The sequence below is a fragment of the Lichenostomus cassidix genome, chromosome 20 (assembly GCF_008360975.1).
Source record: "Lichenostomus cassidix isolate B80296 chromosome 20, HeHo_3.0, whole genome shotgun sequence".
Classification (NCBI taxonomy): Eukaryota; Metazoa; Chordata; class Aves; order Passeriformes; family Meliphagidae; genus Lichenostomus; species Lichenostomus cassidix.
This window is the reverse complement of record NC_139500.1, coordinates 8,748,179-8,770,553: the sequence shown is the minus strand read 5'-3', so window position 1 is coordinate 8,770,553 and position 22,375 is coordinate 8,748,179. Positions and strand designations below refer to the sequence as shown.

The 22,375-nt window shown below is 53.5% G+C and overlaps 1 protein-coding gene and 1 long non-coding RNA gene across 3 annotated transcripts; one reads left to right on the top strand and one right to left on the bottom strand.

Annotated features, from left to right (window-relative positions):
• CCN5 (cellular communication network factor 5) lies at positions 1-5,705 on the bottom strand. Of its 2 annotated transcripts, none has more exons than XR_014855907.1 (5): positions 5,468-5,705; positions 2,906-3,122; positions 2,076-2,327; positions 1,544-1,892; positions 1-1,168 (listed from the first exon to the last, which is right to left on the bottom strand). XR_014855907.1 is itself a non-coding variant. In XM_085078977.1 (5 exons), the coding sequence occupies exons 1-5, from the start codon at positions 5,525-5,527 to the stop codon at positions 1,145-1,147; spliced, it is 747 nt and encodes a 248-aa protein (XP_084935103.1). In that variant the 5' UTR covers positions 5,528-5,700; the 3' UTR covers positions 1-1,144. The 2 variants fall into 2 exon arrangements, 1 of the variants encoding a protein (XP_084935103.1); XM_085078977.1 differs by having other exon boundaries at positions 1,699-1,892; positions 5,468-5,700.
• On the top strand, positions 3,118-5,699 carry LOC146428780 (uncharacterized). The gene is made up of 2 exons (XR_014855908.1): positions 3,118-3,421; positions 4,919-5,699. It is a non-coding gene; the product is annotated as an uncharacterized LOC146428780 (long non-coding RNA).
• Positions 5,706-22,375: the final 16,670 nt, after the last annotated feature.

Here is a 22,375-nt window from a genome sequence, read left to right as displayed (position 1 = left end):
TGGATGAGCACATCTTTATTTTTTAGTTCCAGAAATACAGATCTAAAAAGTCCATCTCTCACCTGGACACGTCACCCAAACCGCTAGTCCTTCCAGCTGCCCTTCCTGCGGTGGAATGCGCGTTCCCTCTGCACGTTTTTGCGAGGCCGTTAGAGGGCATTTGGGTTTCATTTTCCATCACCCAGAAGGACTTTAACTGAGAGGAAAGTACAGCCAGAGAGCTGCCGAGCAGCTCTCCTGCGCCGACTCCTGCACGTCTGGAGCAGCTCCAGCCCGTCGGCAGCCGGCTCCGACTCATCTTTGCGATTTGTTTTCCCTTTTTCCCGCTTTTCCTTTGGCCCCGGCTCCCAGGGAATGTGCTTGGATGGCAGGCGGTATGTCTGGTGCTGCGGAGTGGAGTCTCCGGTGTCTGAGCTCCTCGCTTGCCGAAGCCCTGCCAAACCGCCAGCGCTTGGGAGAGGAGGAGACCAGGCAGAGCGGGAAGGCTCGTGTTTATTCTGGAGGGATGAGGGGAGGGTGAATTAGAGCTGCCATCAGGAGGACCCTGCCCATGCTCGGGAAGGCGGTGCTGGATTGTGGGTTGGGTACCATGTGGTGGCTGAGTTCCTGCACAGTCGAGCAGCTCAGCCTGCTGTGGCAGTGACTAGTGGGGTGCAGCTTGATGTCCTTGCTCCCTCCCTGGGCGGCCAGGGCATGAGGATTCCCTCCTGGGATTTTGGCTTCCAGGTGCTGGAGATGGTCTCTCTTGAAGTCCCTGCAGAGCAGAGCTGCATGACGTGGTGGAGAAGCAGCATCACCTCTTCAGAAGCCCCACTGATCCAGGAAAGGACCAATTTGTGGTTTCTTGGGTGGGTTTATGCTTGGAGCAGGATTTCCCCATTTCCCATTTCATTCAGCCTAAGAAACTCAGGGATGCTGCCTGGTAACCCTGCCTGGGGCAGCGGGGTGCACAGAGGAGGCAGGTGATGGGGGACACGGGGGTCTTGTTCTGTTTCCAGCCTCCCTTGCAGCCAAAGTCCATCTTCTCTATTTTTTCCAATGGAAACATCCTCCATCTTCACCGTAAGCACAGTGCCATGGGTTTGTGCCAGACTCTTTGCCGGGATGAGGCGTTGGCTCCGGGGTGAATCTGAGGTGGGCACAGCTACAAACGACTTCCTCTTCCCCTCTGGAAAAACAGTGCAGATCGATGGGCAGACGGAAGGGGTGGTGGTCTGTGTCCCCCAGCTGGGGAGCAGGGGCAAGGGACAGTGCAGGGGGACAAAAGTGGGCAGAAAGTGCCACCTGCACGCCAGCAAGGCAGTTTTGCAATGTGTCCACACTGGAGCTGTGCCGGGCTGATAAAGGGGTGGCAGAACCACCTCCCAGGTGTGCCCAGGGAGCCAGGCAGGAGCTGCAAATCCATCTCTGGCCATAGGGGCAAGCCGAGCTCACCTGTGTGGGATCCACAGTGCTCCTGGATTCAGACATCCAGAGACCCCAAAACTCAGGTCTGTGCCTGCCATGGTCTGTTTTCCAGTCAAAGTTTCAGGAGATAGCTTACCTGTCCCTGAGACACGGTCAGCTCATGGCTGATGGGGTGGGCTGATGGGGTGCCCACAGGTGAGCGGGGATCCCGTGGCTCGTGTTGGCTGGCACTTCCCTTTGTCAGTCAGACTTGTTACCCAGAAGCAGCAGCTCCACCCAGCCCTCACTTACCGCTGGGAATGCTGCCGGCGGGGCCGGGCAGGGTCTGAGCATGCAGAGCCGCCTCTGGGTCTCCAGCCGGCAGTAGCGGTTCTGGTTGGAGACGCGGGTGGCAAAGCCCAAGCCGCAGGTAGCCGAGCAGGCGCTCCACTCCGTGCCCCACTCCCGGCAGGGGTATGGCAGCAGTGGGGACACTGCCCCGGGGGCTGCAAGAAAAGAGATGAGAGGGGAAAAGGGTGGTTGGAGGCAGGTGCTGTGCAGATGCCCTGTGGTGCTGCGGGCAGAGAAACGTGAGGTGTCTCCTGCTGATGTTTCACAGCCTGGGGTGAAAGGGCCATTCCCAGAGACTTGCGTGGGCATCTCCTCCCTGGAGCTGCCCGGCATCTTACCTGCCCTGGCATCCCGGAGGAGGTGCTGGTCCTGGGCTTCACAGATCCACTCAGGGCAGCACTTCCCAGGGATCTCCACGCGCCGGGGGTAGGGGCAGTCCGGGGTGGGCAGCCGGACATCCTCCTGGCACAGCGGGATGCAGTTGAAGCCCCTGTCCAAGCACTGGCACTGGATTTTGCAGCTGGGCTGGAAAACCTCCCCGTCTCGATAGACCCGGCCGTTCACCTCGCAGCCCTCCTCATCATCTTCAACTGGCGGGACAGAGTGACAGAGAGATAAGGGTGGCAGAGAGGACTTCTGGGGGCAACTGTGGGGCTGACACAAAGGGACTGAAGTGGGGAGGGCACAGAAGTGACTGAGGGGTGTGCAGGGCAGATGTGGGTGTGCAGCAGCATGTTCATCTCCCAGCCTCCTCCCCTTCCCTATCTACTCATCTCAGTTTTTTCAAAGCAATAGCTCACCAGCTGTGAGAGCACCACAGCCCTTTGGCTCTGACCCTGCCTTCAGGGCTTCCAGCTAGAAAAGCTTTCTCTGAGATTTCTCTGCAGGACCCCCAGGTTTCAGCCTCGGACTGGGTGACTGCAGCATCCCTAGACCCCCTTGTCCATCCTCACTCAAACCACCCTGAATCCTGACTCAGAAAGCAGCACAAGAGCAGGCAGGAGATGGGGCACAGCCCCATGCATCATTCTCAGCAAAGCTGCTTTCCTAGCCTTAACCACTTCCCTGGCAGTGCTGCAGGATGCCTGAGGCCATGGCTGGAGCTGGGCTGTGTGCTGGGCTGAGATGTGGGGGTATCCCCGAGGAAAATGGGCACCCCTGTGCTCACAGTTGCAGGTGGCTCCTGTCCCTGCAGATGCTGTGCTGTAGTCACAGACGAGGCCCTGGCTCTGGTCACAGACGTGCAGGAAGTCACAGGGCTCTCCCAGGCGCCGGGCACAGATCTTGCAGCAGCCACACCCATCCAGGACCAAGGGGGACCCGCGGGGGCAGCGGGGTGGCACCCAGGGGCAGTAGCAGGGTCTCCGGCACAGCTGGGCACAGACCTGCAGAGGCAAAGCTGAATCCATACACGTGGTTTTGGCAAACAGCTGCTATTTCACTGGGACAGCCAGGTAACCCTTGTCTCAATCATGGGGCAGATTTTTGGGGAAAGAAGGCTCTGCAAATCCATGGGAATATGTAAAAGCAGCCTGGGAAGCTACTGTCCCCTTTGAAGGTCACCTATGGAAACCCATGGAGAATCAAGGATGCTCAGTACTCTGCAAGATGGGGACTTAAATGTACCACTGCTCTGAACACACAGGAGGAGGATGGAGCTACAAGGTGAACATCCCATGCAGTGGTGGGTATTTAATGAGGTCAGCAGCCCCAAGCAGCCCAGTGGGAGGCAGGAAGGGAGGGAGGGAAAGCAGCCCAGCCCCATGCCTGCCCCCAAGGCAGCAGGTTGTGCCCAGCTGGAGAGGTGGCTCTGCAGGGACTGAATTCACACAGTGAGGGCACAGCACCTCATCCCTAAGTCTTAACAGCTCTCATTGATGCCAAGAAACAGGACATTGCATCAGCAATGGGGATCTGAAGCCAGGCAGATCTCACTGCATTCCTCCCTTGTCCAGCTGCATCCTCTGCTTGTCCTTGGCTGCAGCATCCTCACCTGGCCTGGCCCACTGGGCAAGGAGCCCAGAGATAGGCATGTTTTCAGGGACTGGAAGCTGTTTTCTCTCCTGGCTAGACTGAGTAATCCCTTTGGCAGGGCTGTGCACTGCAGTCCTTTGTCTGCTCCGCCAGTTGTCTGCCAGGGATGTGCCAGGGCACCTGGGCAGGTGGGTGTTTATACCTTTGGCTCATCTTGCTTGCACAACCATCCTGGCACCAGCAGCTTTTTAGGCAGCTCTTGAGCTCCCATCATGTCACATCTGACAGAGCTGTTGCATAAAAAGCCTGAGGCCATAAGAGTTGGCTCTGCAGTTTGGAAGTGAATTCTTTGCCAATCCTGGCCTGACAGTGCATGAGAGCCCCCTGGCAGCCCTGCTGCTCAGCACTGTGCACGTGCTGCTGGATGCAGGGCCAGCATGTGCAGCACAGCAGACATGCAACCAAAACATTCATCCCTGCCCTGGTCCAGGCACTGCCCTGACTGCTGAGTCTGCCAAGAGAGTAATGGGTTCAGCCAGACGGTGCGGGTTTTAGATACCATTTTTCTTTTTCTTTCTATTTTTCCCAGTGGCATTGGGTCTGACATGATGAGACAGACAGAGAAGGTAGCTACTGGTGCACTATCTGTTCCCCATATGCAGCAGTTCAGATACATTTTATGGGGCTGTAGAAGTGTCAGTGCCAGTAATTTGAGTTAAAATATATCCAAATTGGGCTGGGTGATATGGGGCTTGCTCTAGCTCTGTCAGTGAGCAGCATTATTAATGTGGCAGAAACCAGAGAGAGACTCATGGCAGGGACCAAGGGACTGGCTGTGGTGGCCAGGTTTGGGCTGGCAGCACAAAGATGGTCCTTGGTGATCCTCCAGGCACTTGTGAGCACCTGGGACAAGAATTGCTGCTCTGTTCCAGATTACCCACGAAGCCAAGGGCATTTTTCATCTTTCAGGAGGTTGCTATTACAAATCAATGTTTCAGAAAGATTAGCCAAGCAATAAATCCATTTCCCCCTGCTCCTTGTAATTTACTTGTGTTTAGATGACAATGTGGCGCCTGTCAGAGATCTGAACTTTCTGGGAAAAGAGTCAAATAGTCATGACATTGTCACAACATCCCTGCTCAGGGATTCAATCAGAACTTGGAGCTGAGATGCCCCAAACTATTCAACATTCCTGTTCTCTGCACAGGCAAATATTTTCACACAGAGTCCGAGAGAAAAAAATACAAAATTGCTACAACAGCCCAAATCCCATCGGAGGCACTGGCTTGGCGTGAGCATTCTGAGAAGTGGGGAGAGCTGATTAATGCCAGGGCTGGTGCTCGTGGCTTGGCCCCTGCCTCGGGAGCCTGGGCGGGGATGGAGGAGCCTGGAGGAGCCTGCAGGAGCCTGGAGGAGCCTGGAGGAGCTGCTACTGCCCAGCTGCTGCTCGCTGGCTGAGGGGACCGACCGCAGCCCAGCGCGGAGAGCTGCAGGGACAGCGAGCACACAGCACATTGCTGGCATTCCTGTGTGCTCCAGGGACTCGCACAGCGCAGCCTTGGGCCCAGGAACGCTCAGACCCTGCTGCTGCATCTCAAACACCTCTCCCAAGCAGAGCTGAGCCCCCTGCATCAGCGCAGCCTGGCTGCTGGCTGGGGATAACCACCCGGCTCGTGGTGACACCCCAGTCACACCTCCCTGTGCCACAACCGGCTGCTCCACAGCTAAGGCTGCCCCAGTGCCCCAGATCCCTTACCTTGGAGACGATGCAGAGGAGGGAGAGGAAGAGGAGCTGCTTCTCCAGCTGGAGCCTCATGGTGCTCTCCCCTCTGCCACTTCAGCACATCACCCCCCAGGCAGTTTGGAGGCAGTGCTATGTTCGCAGGTTTTAAAGCCCAGAGTAGGTCCTGCTGGTGTTTATACTCTCCCTGCTCTGATGTCACTCACAGGCTCCAATATAAACATGAGTAGGTTTGGACAAGCCTCAAGATTTTCCTTTTTTTTTTTTTCTCCTTTCTTTTTTTTTCCAGCCCACATTCCAGCTGCCATTTCCACTCTCCTCAAGGTGAGAATATGCTGTCCACCGAGACAAGGAGTGAAGGGAAGGGATGCTGTGCTGTCCCTGGGGAGCAGGGGAGAGGGACTGAAGAACCAAGCTGATGGGATGATCCAGCTCCTTACTCCTAGCCTGGGAGGGAAGGTTCATACCTCATCCTACTGATCAAGGTCTGCCCAGACAGTGCTGGTATCTTCCTCCTGGAATTTCAAGGGATTTACACAACTGTCCCTGCTGCTGCTGTGGGACAATGCCATGGGTAGGCAGGAACAGGGCACCCACCCCTAGATTTGATGCTGCAGCCAGTGCCTGGCAGGCTGTGGAAGAGGAGTGAATTACCCAAAAGACCTGGTGTGGTCTTTTGTGGTGGTGGTGGTGCCATATCATCCCTACCCTGAGTGCAGCTGTGGTCACCTGGGGAAGCTGCAGGGGCAGGGTGGTTCGATGCACATCATGTTGCATTGTCCTGGGTACATAATACAGAGAAGGCTGCAGTCTGACCCTGCTGATTTCAAGCCTTGTGAGCCCAAATTCAGCCCCTGAAGTATTATGGCCATCTTAAGCAATTGTGAGAATCAGAAATCCAAGTCTGGGGAAGAGAAGCAGTTGCTCAGCAGTTGTGTCCCAGTGTTTTCTCAATCTGCCCTGTGCAAGCTTTTCTCCTGGTCCCTGTGACTGTGAGGCTGGCTCTTAGGAAATGTGAGGCTGGCTCTTAGGAAAGACAAACCTAAGTACCTCAAGACCTTCACTAGACAGAGCCACTTCTCCATGTTCCCATTCCCCAGATCTTATAACATGATATGGGAGGAGAATTTGTGAGCCAGAGCTCAAAGGGAAGGCCTGAGCATAAGGATGCAGGATGTCCTGCAGCCCTCCCTGGCTCCTCTCCTGCAGCCCTGCCCCTTGCCTGCAGGATGTGTTCTGGGGATCAGGACTCCTGCTGCTGTCCTGGCCCCAGGGATGGATCCTGGTGGCTGTGCACAGACTCCCTGGATCACTCAGGCATGATGAGAAGGGCTGCTGTATATCAGGTATGTGTTAGCAAACACACAGGAGGTGCTGAGTGTCATAAGCAGACCACCAAAATCATGCAACTAAGAGTGATGCCAAGAGTGATGCCCCATCCCTCCCAGCACAGGTCACTGTGCTGGCACTGCAGGGCTTGCAGGCAGAGTCTGGCACAGGAATGCATCCTCTGCACTGTTTTTGATCTGCAAAGCTGCACCAGAACAGCACATTAGCAGTTCATTTTATAAATACTCAGTTATAGCCCTTCCCCTCCGGAGCACATACCCCATATGTGCTCTGTACCATACGTGTGATTTCAGAGCTAGTAATTAAGTCCATATGTCTCACTATGCAGTGTCTGTGGTATTATTGTCAGGTTTTTGGGGGGGACATTTGTAAATTTTTTTCTTTTTCTTTTTTATTTTTCTTTTTTTTTTTTTTTTGTGGTCAGTTGTGCAAGAAAATAGTTGATACAGGGATCTGAATACATCTCCTTTGAGTTAGCCGCTGGCAAGCTCTGCTGTTTCTATAGAAATGAAGGAGCTGCCCCAGTGAATTTACATTTTAGAGAGCTGAGCTTTTTCATGTGTTTGCTGTTCTAACGTGCCATCGTGAATAACACAGAAAAGCTCTCATTTGCACACCCTGCTCAGCTGAAATTGCATCCATCTGGGATGGATATTGAGCATATTCTCCCTTCATGCCTTTCCTTTGCTTGAGACTCCCCTTCTCTACATTGTGTGTTAAACACCCTCTCTGGAACTGGGGTAACTCAGAGCAGGGTCTGGATGTCCATCTCTGGCAGGGAGCACTGAGGCTGCCCTGGGTCCTGGCCATGAAATCATGGGTCAAGGGTGAGCCTAGCTCCATAGCTCAGTGGGGAGAACATTCCCTTTGCTCCTGGGCACTCCTGGCTCAAATCCCTACTGCAGAGGAGCATGGAGGAGCCCATGGAGGGTGGACAGCACTGGTGGGAAAGCTGGACATACATCCAGCTTGGAAAAACCAAGAGCCCTGAGCTGAAATGGAGATGCCTCAGGTCCCCCTCAGCTGCTGGACACTTTAGGGTGGCTGCTGGATGTTTTTCATGAGACTTCTGGAAAACACCATGGCTTTGGGAAATTTTGAAATATCTCTGCTTTTGGCAGGATGGGAGAGTTGTTTCCTACCCAGAATGAATCTGGCTCTGGTTTCAAACAGCAAGAGCCGAGAGAGGTGGTGATGGCTATTTCCATGCCTGTCTGGCCATTTTTATTCCCTCTGCTTGTATTCCCTCTCACACCTTAACTGGACAGCAGAGCCAGGCTGGGAGGACCAGCCACCCCCAGGGACAAGGGATGGGCCAGGCAGTCTTTTACCTTGAGGTCACTGCTTCCACCCCAGACCCGGGATGCAGAGACTGAAAGTATTTACCATCTGGTGCCTGGCCAAGTGACTTGTGAGAAAAGAATTCAGGGCTGCCGTCCAGTTTCTGATGGTCAGGCAACTGCATCAGGAACCTTGGCTACATCTGGGACCAGCTGACCCCTCCAAGCTCCCAGCCACGGTGGCGAGGCCAGTGAGGCAGTGGCTGGGCATCACCCCTGCCAAAGGAGAGACAGGAACGATCCTGGTGCTGGGGGCACTTGATCCTTCACCATTTCCCAGACATTTTTAGGTAGGTTTCACTAGAAAGAAGCACTGTATTGGGACTTGGGGCTGGTTCTGCTCTCAAAGTCTGACATTGCCAAGAGGAAGGAGGTGAGCGATTACATGAGGAGCAAATGGAGTATCACAACCAAGAAAAGGCTTGGCTTAGCCAAAACTACAGCAAGAATTCATCCTTCAGACTGAGGGGCTTCTCATTAGCACAGCACAGCCTTGTATCAGCTGTTGCAGAAGGACAACAGAGACATATCAAACCCATCAAACCCTGGGCAGCACTTGTGTAGGATTTCTTTTTTTCCTGCAGTCCAGACAAGAGCAATTCATAATTGTCCCCCTAAATTAAACATTCACATAACTCAAAGAGTAAGACTTTTGTAAAACAAAAGCTTGGAAACTTCAGCCAGATGAGGTTTTCCATTATTATTTGGAAAACAGTGTCAGAAATTATCACATATTCAACACTGTGATCCTCTGGGAGTTTATTTTTGGTATCAAACATCATCAAACATAAATTTCTTTCAAAAAATATCACTAAAAGTTTTATCTTTCAGACAAGATATAATCCCCAGATCCTGACCTTGGGTGGTTACTGACAGACCCTTTGTATTTTCCATGGAGCTGGATGGCTCACTCATGTTTTCTGATCAAATTGCTCATTCTTTTTGACTATCTCTATTTTTCTTGTGGTTGCAGGCTAAAATAGACAGTGTTTTTCCTTCAGTTGTTGTCTTGCTCAAGGGTGCTGTGTGTTCTCACACAGCTGCCATGTCCCCTGCAGCATGAAAGAGGCTGCAAGTGGAGACACTCACTGATGTGCAGCCAGTGATGTGTTTAGGTGTCTCCAAACTCACCTTGCAATTGTGCCAGCTCTGCTTCAGAGAGGGGCTTGGTGGTGTCAGTGTTTCCTTCCAGCCCTGCTTTGTGGGACTCTGGTAGGACTTTTGAGGATGCAAGTGCTGCATGCATGAGGCAGCTGTGTTGTGCCTGGGAAGTGTGTGGTGCTGGAAGAGGTTTGGGTGACACAGGATGTGTTTGTTCCCAAATGTCACAGCCCTGCACATCCCCAGGGTTGCTCTTGCCTCACCATCAGCAGGAGCAGCTCAGGGTGCTGGTGGATCCAGGATGCTGGGACAGGACAGTGTTGGGCAGGGGTGACCTGGGCCAAAGCCAGCCCTCTTCAGCTGGTGTATCTCCAGTGGATGCTCTGCAAACCCCTGGTTGTAGCTGGCACCTTCCCAAAGGCAGTGAAGTGGGCATTCCTTAGCATCCTTGATGACTGGAAGGAGCTTGGCTCCTGCAGCAGCTTTCAGCATAGACCTTGGGCACTCTGGGAAGCTGGGCTGGGCAGGACTGAAGAGCTGCCAGTTCACCTTTCACACCCAGCACTTAAAAACCCTAAATGACTGCTCACCCCCCAAAAGCAGCTGGCAAGGGGACCTGCTGCTTCTCCTCAGGACTCATGCCAAAGGCTTTGCAGGTGAGTCCTGGTTTCTACCTCCACCCAGGTAACAAAGCAACAGCTGGGCTTGCTTTCCATCTCCTGAGCAAGACTGGAGAGGTTGAAGCAAGCAATGCCTCCATGTCCCAAGGAGTCCCAGGCTCCCAGCCCTTCCCTATGCCCCCTCCTGATGCCAGAGACATCTGGAGACACTTCCCAAGCATGAACTTCACATAAACCACCTCCTCTTGTCCCCATCTCCACCCAAATCAGTAAAGACACGGCTGAAACATTTAGTGTGTGTGTGGGATCCAGTTGAGAAAAACAAACCTCTGGGTCTCACTATGGTTATGAAAGCAGCGATGTCGCCTGGAAAGTATGTACCAGGGAGCAGAGAGCAGAGGGGCGAGCTGAAGAGCTGGGAACCAGCTCAAATATGACTCAAAATCACGGGAAATTATTTCTGATTAATGTAATTACTTCGGCTCCAGCCCTGATCAATATGAGGAGCTAAAATGCTCATAAACCGGCCGAGAATGTGAACTATGCAGAATGATTTGTAAAAGGTGTTTGGCTGGGTGTTCTCTCCCCTGGCTGTTGGGCTGCCCAGGGCAGGGTGACCTGGTGCCATGGGAGGTGGGAGAGCAGTGACTTGCTAATTGCAAACTGGTGGCCCCCAAGTGAGAATCCCCCCAAAAGAATGGGGAGGGGATTGCCTCATGCAGGCCCTGAGTTTACATAAAAGCAACCAGCCTGCTTGGCTGGGCTTCTTCCATGCTCTGATCACAAAGCAAGAGCTGAGACTGGCCTTTCACAGGCTTATGGTGGCCCCCACAGTCCAGGGAGGTCTTGGTGGGCTGGCACTCAGCACAGCCCAGGCAGGGGCTCTGTGTGGGCACTGAGGAGGCAGTGGAGAACTGCAGGACCTTGGGGACACAGAGCAAGAGAATGGTGTCTTCAGAGCTCCTACTGCCTGAGCCAGAGCTGTGCCAAGTGTGGTGTCAATCTGCACAGGAGAGGTGCTTCCTCCTCAGGGGCATGGCTGTGTCTTAGGGAATCACACATAAGGAGTGATCAGGAGGAGGATGCCTCCAAGGATCTGGATCTCCAGGATCCCTCCAGATCCCTGGAGATCAAGGCCACGTTGGATGGAGATTTGAGAAACTGCCTGGAGGAAGGTGTCCCTGCCCACAGCAGGGGATTTGTAATTAGGTGCTCTTTAAGATCCCTTTCATCTCAAACCATCCTGTGATTCTAAACCCTCTGCAGCAGGTTCCCATGAAGCTGATGCCTGTGGCCATATGAAAGTGGTAGGAATTTCCCTCTGACAAAGCAAACTGAGGCTGGGGAGAAGGTGCCCTGGGGCATAGGGGTCTCCCATGAACTGGTGGTTTCTCTGACATAGTAAGGAAAGGGAAGAAGGGATGTTATAATCTCAGTTTTGTCCTGCTGTTCCCTGGGGAGACTGAATAACCCCACTGTGAATCTCTCCCACCATCCATGCTTCTTCTCAGGACAGCATGCCCAAAAGCAGGGGCAGAGGCAGAAACAGGAAATAAGATGAACAGAGCCCCTGAGCTGGGAGCTACCTTTGCCCTGGCACCACAGGGCAGGAGAAAATGGGGTGCTGAGGGCTTCACCCTCCCACCTGAGCTGCTCTGCAGGCTCTGAGCTGCCACTGCCCACCAGACAAGCTGATGTCTCCATCTTTGGTGGTGACAGCTCCATCTTTACCTGGCAGTGAGGCTGCAAGTTACAGCCACCACCTGATGCTGCTATTGCTGCATCTCTCCCACAGGACACTTGATTAGCAATTGCTGGAAAATTCCCTGGTTCTCTTTGAATGGGACCTTTTTGGCTTTCAGCTATGCAAGCCCTGCCTGTGAAAGACCCCTGCACCTACAGCCCTCCTGACCATGGGAAGGACATTGTTCTGGAAGATTTTTCTTTTCTGACTACAGTGTTCATGATCTTCTTTAAAAAGGGGTAAAAAAAAAAAAAAAAAAAGGCAAGAAAAGCCTGTCTGTGACTCGTGACTCACTGGGATGTGTCAGGCTCTGGATTAGAATCTGCTCATTCTGAGCTGGTGCCTCAGATTGCCTTTTCCACTTGCACAACTGGTCCAGTGCTGCTTCTGACAGAAAGATCAGCACCTCCCTGGCTCTGACCATATCAGCAGGGATGACTCCTTCAAGGAGCCCACTGATCTCCTTTTGAGACCTTAGACCATCCAGGGTGAGAGGAGCCCTCTGAGCCTCACTGCCCTACCAAGCTGGCCAAAGACCTCGGGGTGACCACAGAGACATCATGGAGTGGTGTGAAAACAGCCCAGATCCCTGTGTCCCCAGGTGGAAAATATCAGGATCTGCCAGGAGTCACCAGAGCAGGGCTCTTGTCTGCAGCCTTTGCCTCCAGGCTGGGGAAAGCCTGGCAGCTTGTGGTGGAGCTGCAGCAGCACTGCCTCAGCCATGCTGGGAACAGGGCTGGGCTGGGCTGCACTGGGAATTGCAGGGCATCCCTCATGTGCTTTCAAATCGAGACTTTTTGGGGTGGGTTACCACCTCCTGCAGGGCTTTGGGGAGGGAAATAGAGGTGTTTGACTTATGTGGCTCTCTGCATCTGGTCACCCAGGGCTGGTGATGGCAGCCTGGCTATGGCTCGGCTTGTCTCAGGAGATGCCCCCAGTCAGTCTGGAGTCAGCCAGAGCTCCAGAAGAGCATCTTACAAGGCAGCTCCTCTCATGAACCAAACCCCAGGAAGGAAAATGCAGCCTGGAACCCATCACCAGTACAGCAATTGGAGTGTGGGGAGCAGGGGGGCAGCCAGACTGCTCCTCTGCCCTCCCTACTGGCCCAGGCTGCAGAGGATGTTTCGAGGTGATTTGGCTGCTGTGTATGCTGTCCATGATACCTTCCCATCATTATCTCCATGTCCTTCCTGGGGCAGGGAGCTCCCCAGGCCACATGGAGAAATCCTGGTCTGTGATTTTGCTGGAAACCACATGTAGCACAGCGTGGTTGGGTTAGGAGAGCTGTTTCCCCGACATTTGGCTGCCCTCTCCACTGCCAGAAGCTGACCGCATGCAAATCCCGGTTTTCTTTGCATCCCATGGTCCTGCTGAGCTGTGGTCTGCCACCCGCGCAGGGAAAGCCATCCCGCTGGCCTGCCACCCAGAAATCCTGCTCTGGATCATCTGTATGAGGATTAAACACAAACACTTCACAAACACTTCACAAACCGCAGTCCTCGAGCGCGAGGCAACGAGCCGAGGGCTGTCGGAGCAAAAGGAAGATCCTCTGAGCTGTGCAGAAGGAGCCAAGCCAGCTTGGCAGATATGAGTGGACAAGAGAGCCTCAAGCAGAGGCTCTGACTCCAAGGGGCACCAGCCACCCTCTGTGTGTAACCCCAGCTTTGAGATCTGGCTTTGCTGCTGCCACAGTTCACCAAATCGTGGTGCAACTTCTGCTGCAGACCAATTCCTTGTCCGGCAGCTTGGTCCAGGGATGCTGTGCTCAGCCCAGGGTCCCTGCAACAAGGCAGAGCTGAGCTTCCAGCCTTGGCTGCTGCAGCCTCCCTCCCCAAACCCTGACAGTGCTGCTGTGCCTCCCCCTGCATTACACTTACCTTGTGCCTCCTTTGATGGGACAAAAGTGCTAAAACCCATGGGCAGGCAGCTTGAAGGTCCTGCAGTATCACAGAGCTTCTTCTTGGACCCGGACATCCTCCACAGCCTGATTGTCCTCCTTGTCCCCATGCACGATCACAGGCACCTGCTGTGAGCTAACTTTCCCCTCCCAGGACTTGTCTGCAGGGTGAGAGCCCAGCCTTGCTCCTTCGGTCTTTGAGCCCTGGCCCTTGGAAACATCTGCAAGGAAATAGCTGAAGGTATTGAAAGGGGAGGCAGGAAACACTCTGAATATTTTTTTTTCTAAATATAATGACACTAATGTTGTTTGCAGTGTTAAAAATAGAAATGAAGAGAACCTGCCTTTTTCCTGTTTGCTTTCAGCTCTCACTTTCTTGCCTGTCTCTGCATTCTGGGGCTCTGCATGAAAATAAACCAAAGAAAGATCTCAGCAGTGTGCAAAGCAAAGCCAGATGAGTTTGGCCTTGGCTCCAGCTTCCCCAAGTGGGGCCATGCTCCTCTATGGAGTGCAGGGAGCTTCAGGCTGTGCACTCCCCACCTCCAGCCACTGTCCCTGCAGGCTCAGTCCAGCTGCGGTGGGACAAGCATTGACCCCACTGCTGTGGAACTGGCCACTCTCACTGGCAGTGTGGCCACCCTCCTGCACCCTGGATCCTGGCTCTGGTCACTCTCCTGACTTTCCCAAGTGGATCAGTGTTACAAACGGGCTCTGAGGAGCTCTGCTGTTCTTCCTCCCGTGGCTGACAGAACTGTGCTCATGTCCCAGGCTGGATCTGCCAGGGTGCTACCACAGAATCCCTGGGCAAAATCCCCCTGCTCCCACCTCTTCTGCTGGAGACATTTCTCCAGATGCCTGTGGCACATCCCTCCAGGAAGCACTGCATGTACCCATTCCCAGGTCTCCCTCCCAGCCTCCTTTAAATGGGAGGATTTTGCTGCCAATCTCTCACCAGCTCATTACAGAGCAATGGCCATCACTTAATTCAGAGGCTGATGGATTCAAATTCACTTTGGCAGCTTCAAGCCAGACCAGGATTCCCAGAACCTGGAGGATCAGGTGTGGGAGCCAAATCCCAGTCCTGAGGACAGCAAACTGGCCAGGGACACAGTGTCTGAACAGCAACGTGCCTTTAATTTGGGAGGCGATACCACACCCCGGGTTAGCACAGCTGCCTGGTTGCTGCAGGTGTTCAGATGAAAAGCTCTGCACTCATTTTTCAGCAGAGCAACCCAGGGAATGCATGGCTTGGATGGAGGCTGCTGCCTGATTTATTACAGACTCAGCTCGAGGTGCCTCGGGAGAGTAAGCCCTGGCAGAGGATGAGAGGCAGGCGTGTGTACAGATGGATTGCAGCACACAAAATGCTGCGTTGTAGTAAGACTGCCTGGAATGCACTGAAGCTAGGAGCGGGAGGATGAATGAATCCTCTGGCCTGGTTTACATTCCTCTGCCATCCCTAGTTTCTTTCTTGAGCTGGTGAATGGGGAGGGTGGGCAGCCTTGGGCTCTTAGTCTGTCTTGGAAAGCCACAAGGCAGCCAAGTGCTGGCCTAGAGTGTTGCTGGCACTGTCCTGGCCACATGGATTGTGCTGGCAGTGCCAGAGGACTGGCTCCACTATGTCCAGGTGCCACCCTCTATGCAACATCCCTCAAAAGGCTGGCTTTTGCAAGGAGTGGTTTTCTCACAACGTGGCAACTTACAGGCTTGACCTCAGGTTGTCCCCAGGTGGAATTCAGATGTTTAAAATGTCACTGGACTATTGTGAGTCATTTTCTGGGCCACTTTTGTGTCAAAGATCCAGTTCTCCTGCGTGTCACTGTGAAATCCATGCTTGAACCTGGCATGATGTGATTTTAAAAACAGCAAGAAGCTTCCCCATGTTTCCCTCCCCTCCACTACCTGCTTTCCTGCTCTTCTGACCCCTGGTAGCCCAGACACTTCTGTAGTTTTTCAGCTGCCTCTCCCTGACCAGGCATGTCAGGTGCTGCCAGTGCCAAGTCTCTGTGCTGTCAGTGAGCGTTCAGGTTTTTCAGCAGTGGTGTCAGCAGTATCCAAAGGGACTGTGGATTCAGAGTGTGACAATGATGGGCGTCATTGGAGGCTTCCTCACTGTGCTTTTGGGGCCCATTTGGGCACCAAACCTGGGGTAGGAATGGGATTCTGACCCCACATGGTGCAGGCCGTCATGGTGTTAACTGGGGCTGAGCCAGAACCATTGACACTCTGCCATACTGACAGTCCATCCCCATGAGCTCCTGCCCTGCTAATGCATGTCTGACAGTCCCTCTGTAATGCACAGTGGAGTGATCACCCTGGATTTACAGATGGGAGCTCAACCACAGGGATTTCCCAGCTGTTCCCCTCTGCCTGGTCCTGCTGCTGGCCTGCAAGATATCCCACCCACAACCCATGTCTTCGGTGTGAAGGCGAACGAGACAAAGCCTTGCCATCCGAGGAGGGGGACTTCAGCCATCACCTGTGTGTTGAGGCGCTCAGCCTCTTCACGTGGCCGGGCGGAGCAGACAAGCGGAGGGTTTCGGGCGGAGGGCAGGGCTGGAGCGGCGCTGTGGCCGGACGGGAGCGGCAGCGGCAGTCGCACAGCCCCGCAGCGCACGGGCTCTGCCTCCCTCTCGCGGCCGCGGAGCTCGGGCTGGCCGGGAGCTGCACGCCTTGACCGGGGCTCCCCGAGTGCCACCCGGGGCTCCCCGACTGCCCCCGCACCCCACGGTGCCTCCCCGTGCCCCTGGCTGGGCGCACACCCGGGTCTATCCCAACACGGAGCCGGCGGGTGCTGTCGGTGTGAGCGGAGCCAGAACTGCTCCTGGATATTCACCTTGTGCTGCCACTGGGGAAAAACTCTTTATAGGCAGTCTTGCATCATGCCTGGTTGGAAACGAAGCCAACCTCACTGGAGACAGCTTCCTAAAAGTTGAAGCTGTTTTATTCCCAATAATCTGTTTTCAATTTCTTCTGCTGCCCTTGAAGCCAAGAACTGAACAAAACAAGAGCTCCAGGAGATCCTATAGAATATTAATTGGGTCAGGGCCCTGGATTAGATAAATTAAAACATCTCCAGATGCACCAGAAAATTCCAGCTCGACACAGAGAAGACTGGTTTCTCTTCAAACATTTTTTGCTGGAGCAGAGGCTGTGACCAGCTGGCCCTGGGGCTTGCAGCCACTTTTGCCTAGATATCAGCCAGGCAGAGCCCAAGTATAGCCCAGTAGCACCAGTCCTGCCAGAAGCCAGCACTGGAGAGGTATGTGGGAACACCTGGATAATCCCCTTCTCCCTCTGCTTCCTCTCCCTTCAGCTGCCTTTCTCTCTCTACCTGCAATAACTCCAAGTGTTGGTATTTCTGCTGGTGCTCAGCAAGCCCTGTTTGAGGAGTGAACTCTCATGTCAGTGCTCAGTTTGGGACCTTCAGTCTGGGCTCAGCCAGAACCTCACTGGCATTTCAGGGTGAGTGATCTGGACCTCCTGGGATGGCATCTTCGAGCTGGGATCAGGGAGGACAATTTAAGTTACTGCTCTGCTCTTCAGATCGTAACACTGGGCATGGAAACAGCTCCTGTACACTAAAATCACCTACAGGCAGGGTGGAGCAGTAGCAGGGGTGGACCAGTGCCAGAACCAAACCCTGCTGTCTGCCAGATTTAAGGGCTCCACAGGGTCAGGATAGGAGAAGAGTGGGGACAATGCCCCCAGATTTGCTTTGCAGGATGTGACCTGCAAGTGTCAGAGCCCTGAGAACACTCAGGGGCCTTATGGCCCTGACCAGCCTCCCCATGGCTGACCTGTGGGCTCAGGAGCTCTGTTTAAGCTCAGTCCAGAGCCTCTTCCTGGCTCTGTTGGAGGAATGCTGGGCTCCAGTACAGCCACAGTGGTGCCTGGCTATGAGTCCTTTTGTCCTGACCTCCACCTGTTGACCGTTTTCCTGTCTTGGTGTCAGCCCTTGCACCACTGCTGTGGAGCTGCTGGTGCTCCTGGACCTGATCCTAGCCCTGACCTGATGGTCTGACTGACTTTCTGTCTTGGCCTGGGACCTGCCCCATCACTGTGATGTTGACTCATTATCTGTGCTCGTGGTTGGACCTGGCTGCCACCTCTGGGTCTGTGCTGCTTCCTTTTCTGGCCCAACAGCTGGGTTTGGGCTCAGACACAAGGGTCTGGCCTGGCCTGGGGTGGAAATGAAGCTAGGGGACAATGATGGACTCTTTAGCCTTGGCCCACCAGTGCTGCTGAGAAGACCAGGGAGCCCCTGCAGCCCTGGCACTGCTGTGTTCCAGCCTGAGCAGGATGGCTTGGTCAGAGCCTGCATCAGTGGAATAACCAGCATTAAATCTCTTATGTGGTGGGGTTTTGAGCAGATGGAATGCCTTCCTTCCCCCAGTACTGAGGGGCCCCACAGAAAACATCATCCCATTTGTGAGCTGTCTCCTGCATCCTGGCAGAGGCTGACCAGCCCTGCTCCCACCTCTCTTCCCCTAGTCCCACTCAAAATGACTGTGTGAGAAGGGCTGAGAGCTCAGCTAAAAACCCAGAGGAAGCACAAAGCTGATCCTGTGGATCCCTGTGGTGTGTGGGAATCCACAACCCAACAAACCAGGCTCCAGCAGGTGTTGTCTGGGCACCCTGTGGGGAGGTGAGAAGTGGCATTTGGTTCAGCTGGAAGCTCCCAAATTCCCTCGGGGCAGGAGTTGTGCCGTGCTTTGAGCTGGGGAGATTTGGGTTTTCCTGCTGTGGCAGCAGCATGGGCTGAGGCTGTGATTTTATAAAGAGTCTGAGGGGGGCAATATTATGCTGATCATTTCTGTTTCCTGCTGCTCCATCCCACCCGAACTATCTCTAAGAGGGTCAGATTTGGCAAAAGTATTTTCCCTTTCTTTTTCTTTGTGCCATTCTAGTAAGGATGGGATCCATGGTGCTGACCTTGGCACCACAGTCCCTCTGAGAAACGCTGTCCTCAGCTCCTCTCTGTCCTTCAGTGGCCCGAGTGGCAGTGTCTGGCCGTGTGCTGATAATCTAATTACCTGCTTACCCTGGGGGCTGGAGAACAGCTCAGCCCTCCACTGTGCAACATGTGCTGTTAAACCCCAGTAATGCAGAGTGTCTTCTGGGGCTAGAGAAGCTTGTTCTCGCTGATCACAGCTGCGGGGTGAGCAGACAGCACCCTGGCCAGAGGCTTCCTTTGGGATCCCTGTTGCTCTGCCCAGTGACTGCGACTTCTAGGCAGTACTTGGCCATGGAACATCGTGTGACAACTGATCTAACTCCTTCACTGGATGTAGCTGTGAGTTGCCTGTGAAAATGGATACCTGCTCCTAATACAGCTCTTGATTATGGGGGGAAGAGCTGGGGAGACACTGTGGGTTTGGGGTTGTGGAGCTTTGCATACGTGAAAAACTGCACAAGCCTTGGCTCCCCAGGCCCTGCCTTGCAGAGATAAAATCAGAGGTGTCAGCCTGTGTGTCTCTTGGTCCTCATTCAAAAAGTGGACTTGAATAGAGACATGTGTTAGCTGGCCACAGCTGGACTTGTGCTCAGCCTGGGAGCTGCATCTGTATTGCCCTGTTGAGTGACCCTGTGCTGGAGCAGAGCATCCAGCTCCTGGTGGAATTCCCTTGAGAGAAGTGCTGCAGGAAGGGGTGTGGGGGGAAATGTGTTCTGGATGGGGCCTGAAACACTTCCCTCCACTCCTCCCCAGCAGGTCCCAGAGCAATGGGCTGCACTGTGGGCTCAGGGTGCTCAGGGCCAGGCCCAGGATGGCTATTCCAGCTCTGTGGAAGAGGGCAGGAAGGTCAGAGTGGGGCGCTGGGGTCATGTTCCAGTCACAGCCTGGACACAGCAGGGCTGCTCCTCTGGAGATTTTGATCTGCAGGTGACCTGCACCTCTTGAGATGGTACTAAAACCCTTAGGAGGAGCTTGTTGTGCCAGACTGGGGTGAATTTGGGTGCAAACATTGTCTCTGTTGGTGTGTGCTGTTTACAAGGAGGGTAGTGACCTCTGCAAACAAGGTGGCAGAGCTGAATTGCTGAGTCACGGCTCTGCTACCCCCACCCGTGATCAGGGATGTGTTTATTCTTCTAAGGAACACAAAAGACGAACGTGTCCCCACCTCCTGATTGCTGGAAATCAGACTCAGCTGCACTGAGATCTTCCCAGCACGGTGTGGGAACCCACTGGGATATGCTGGAACATGCCTGGCTCACGTGCTCCTCTTATCTCTGGGCTTCTCTTTGTGAAAATTGGGGTCAGGACAGGGAGGGATTGGTGTGCACCTGGGCTGGAGTCCCCTGGTGTGCAGGCACCAGAAGGGTCCCCTGTCCTGCATGGTGGGGGTCTCTGGCACTGACCCAGGCAGGAGAGGGGAATCTCTTATCTCCAGTGTAAGAAAGGTGTCTCCAATCTTGCAGGCAGCAGCAGGTTCAGTAATTCTTAGCAACAAAGCCTTTCCCCAGTGCCTGAGGCATCATCCATTGTGGTGAAGGTGGTGGGTGCACTTGGCCAGGGAAGCCTTGCACCTTATCTCCTGGTCTCTCAGGGTGATCTTGGCATATAATGGTGTTGGTCTGTCCTGGGCAGAGGTCACATCCTGGTAAGGTTTTTGTCTTATCTGCTGCAGCTGCTTCAGGTTTGTCTCAGTTCCTCTGGACAGCACTGGCACAAGAGGGACAGGGCCACATCCTTCCATAGGGTGGAGCTGCTCCTTGTCTTTGCTCACAAGAGAAATCTAAGGGCAGCCAGAGCCCAAGAGCCCGGGAGGAGCTGAGCTATCTGCCAAGGTGAACCCTGTTTCTATTTGTGGTGATAATGCCCTTGTTCTTGAACCCAGACAGGGGGTTCTAACAGTGAAACAGGCTGACAAAGCTGATAGGGTGGAGGGCAGGGAGGTGCTGCTGCCGAGATGAAGCTGCCCCACTCTGCAGGGACTGTATATCTTCCCACCTGGGAGGGTCTGTCTGCACCCTGTGACTCAAATTGCTGTGTGAGAGTGGGGCTGCCTTTATCCTCAGACAACCCACAGCTTCCAGGGTGGGCCTTGGAAGCATTTCCAAGTCTGAAACACTGCCAGACTCAGACCCCTGCTCTTTCTCACAGCCCAAAGCACAGCTGTGCTTCTCTGCCTTCTCTCTGCTTTATCACTTTTAAAGCTGGGCTACACACCACCCTTGAGGGGTGGTATACTTGTCCTGTGGGCTCTGGAGCAGTCCAATTCCCCCACAGGTCATTGCAGGCAGCCTTATTGGCCAGGAGATGTTCAGAATAGGTTGAAATACATGATGCTCGGTGGAAATTGGCCCTCTGTGTAATAGCCCTAATCTGGTTAGGGGATCAGTGCAGCAGGCTTGCAGCAGCCCACGTGGCTCTGCCAGTGGCTGCATCCAAGCATGAGCCTGTGCTGGGCTTTTCTCAGGTGGGTATACATTTCTGTGCTGCTCAAAAATGCTCCAAAATGGGAAAAGGCAACCTGTTTAAAGAGTAGCCTCATCTGTTACCTGGGGTGTGTCTCAGGGAGTTTCTACTGCAGAGGTTCTTTCTATTTTCAGTTTGGTGTTGTTTTAGTGGTGTGAGGATTGTGGTTTCCTAGTGAGCAGTGCCAGACAGGAGCCCCCCAGAGGGGTTTGCCCAGTGGTGTCCCTTAAGTGTCATTAGCCCTCAGAGGAGCTGCTTGGTGCCCCTCTCTGCTTATCCTGATGCTCTTGGCCCTGCAGTTGCACCAATATCCTTAAAAAAAGCCCAATACCCACTCCTGGCAGATGGAGAGCTGGGAGGAAGTCTGCCTGGGATTTGGGGGTGACACAGGATCTGCCTCTGCTTTTGGATGCCAGTGTTGGGTCTGCTTCCAGCTCCTTTGAGAGCAGAAGGGAAATGAAGTCCCTTCGGGGAGCAGAGTGGATCCTCAACAGTGTTTTTGCCCTTCCCATTGTGACCACAGAGTCCCATGATCCCCAGCAGGAGCCAAATGTGACACAGCTGAGTTCCCACCAGCGACTCCAGTGATAGCTCACCCCGGGGCAGAGGTTTTCCCTGCCCTGCAGGGAGGCTGCAGAAATTAAATGGGAATTGCTGAGATAAGTTAAGGCTTCATCTCAAAATTTTGCAGAAGCAATGGATGATTGGGCTGAGAATGTCTCCTCTTGCAAAGCTGACCAGTACAGCATAATGTCATGTTTATACATGACAGTAGCATTTATACTGGTAGAATTAATTAATCTAAACACATTTTCACTTAGTATGGGCTGTAGTGTGATACTGGTGTCTGGTAAAAAAAAGCCAAAACCAACAAAAAAACCCCAAACCAAAATAGAAAAGTGCCTTTTAAAAGATCTAAGCCCAGCATAAACACACTTCTTAGTATTTTTGGAAAGCTGCTTGCAGGTGTCAGCAACCCTGACACACAGCTGGTATTAACTTCTGGGGGCAAGAGAAAGAGGACAGGTTTAAATATAGCTCCTGGGAAATAAGCATTGGAATAGCTTCCAAGACCAGTTTTACCCCTACTTTGCTGCCTGGAATTTTCCTAAAAATACGAAAGAGAAACAATCAAGCTCAGAGACCAGAGACACATGCAGATGAGCAGTTGCTTTCCTCCAGGATGGCCCCAGAGCATCCTTGTGCTTGTCCAGGCAGGTCCCTGTTTGTGCTCCTCTGGTTTCCCAAGTGGGAAGTCACCATTAAAAGACAAATTTGTTCTTCTTGAGCCTTCTGGCTGCAGAGAGATGTGGTGATCTGATAGGGAAACACAGATTTAATACCAACAGCACAATAGCTATTGCAACCACCTGATTAGGCCAGTGGTAAAGATGGATAAAGTGGATCAGGGTCAGGTCAATTAAAATCAGCCCAAGCCGTGTTTCTGAGGC

Coding starts and splice junctions, on each gene's coding strand:
- CCN5 (XM_085078977.1), bottom strand. CDS start 5,527: ATGAGGCTCCAGCTGGAGAAGCAGCTCCTCTTCCTCTCCCTCCTCTGC. Junction 3,123..5,467: donor TCCTCTGCATCGTCTCCAAG/GTAAGGGATCTG, acceptor TTGCCTCTGCAG/GTCTGTGCCCAGCTGTGCCG. Junction 1,893..2,075: donor CCTCCGGGATGCCAGGGCAG/GTAAGATGCCGG, acceptor CTTTTCTTGCAG/CCCCCGGGGCAGTGTCCCCA.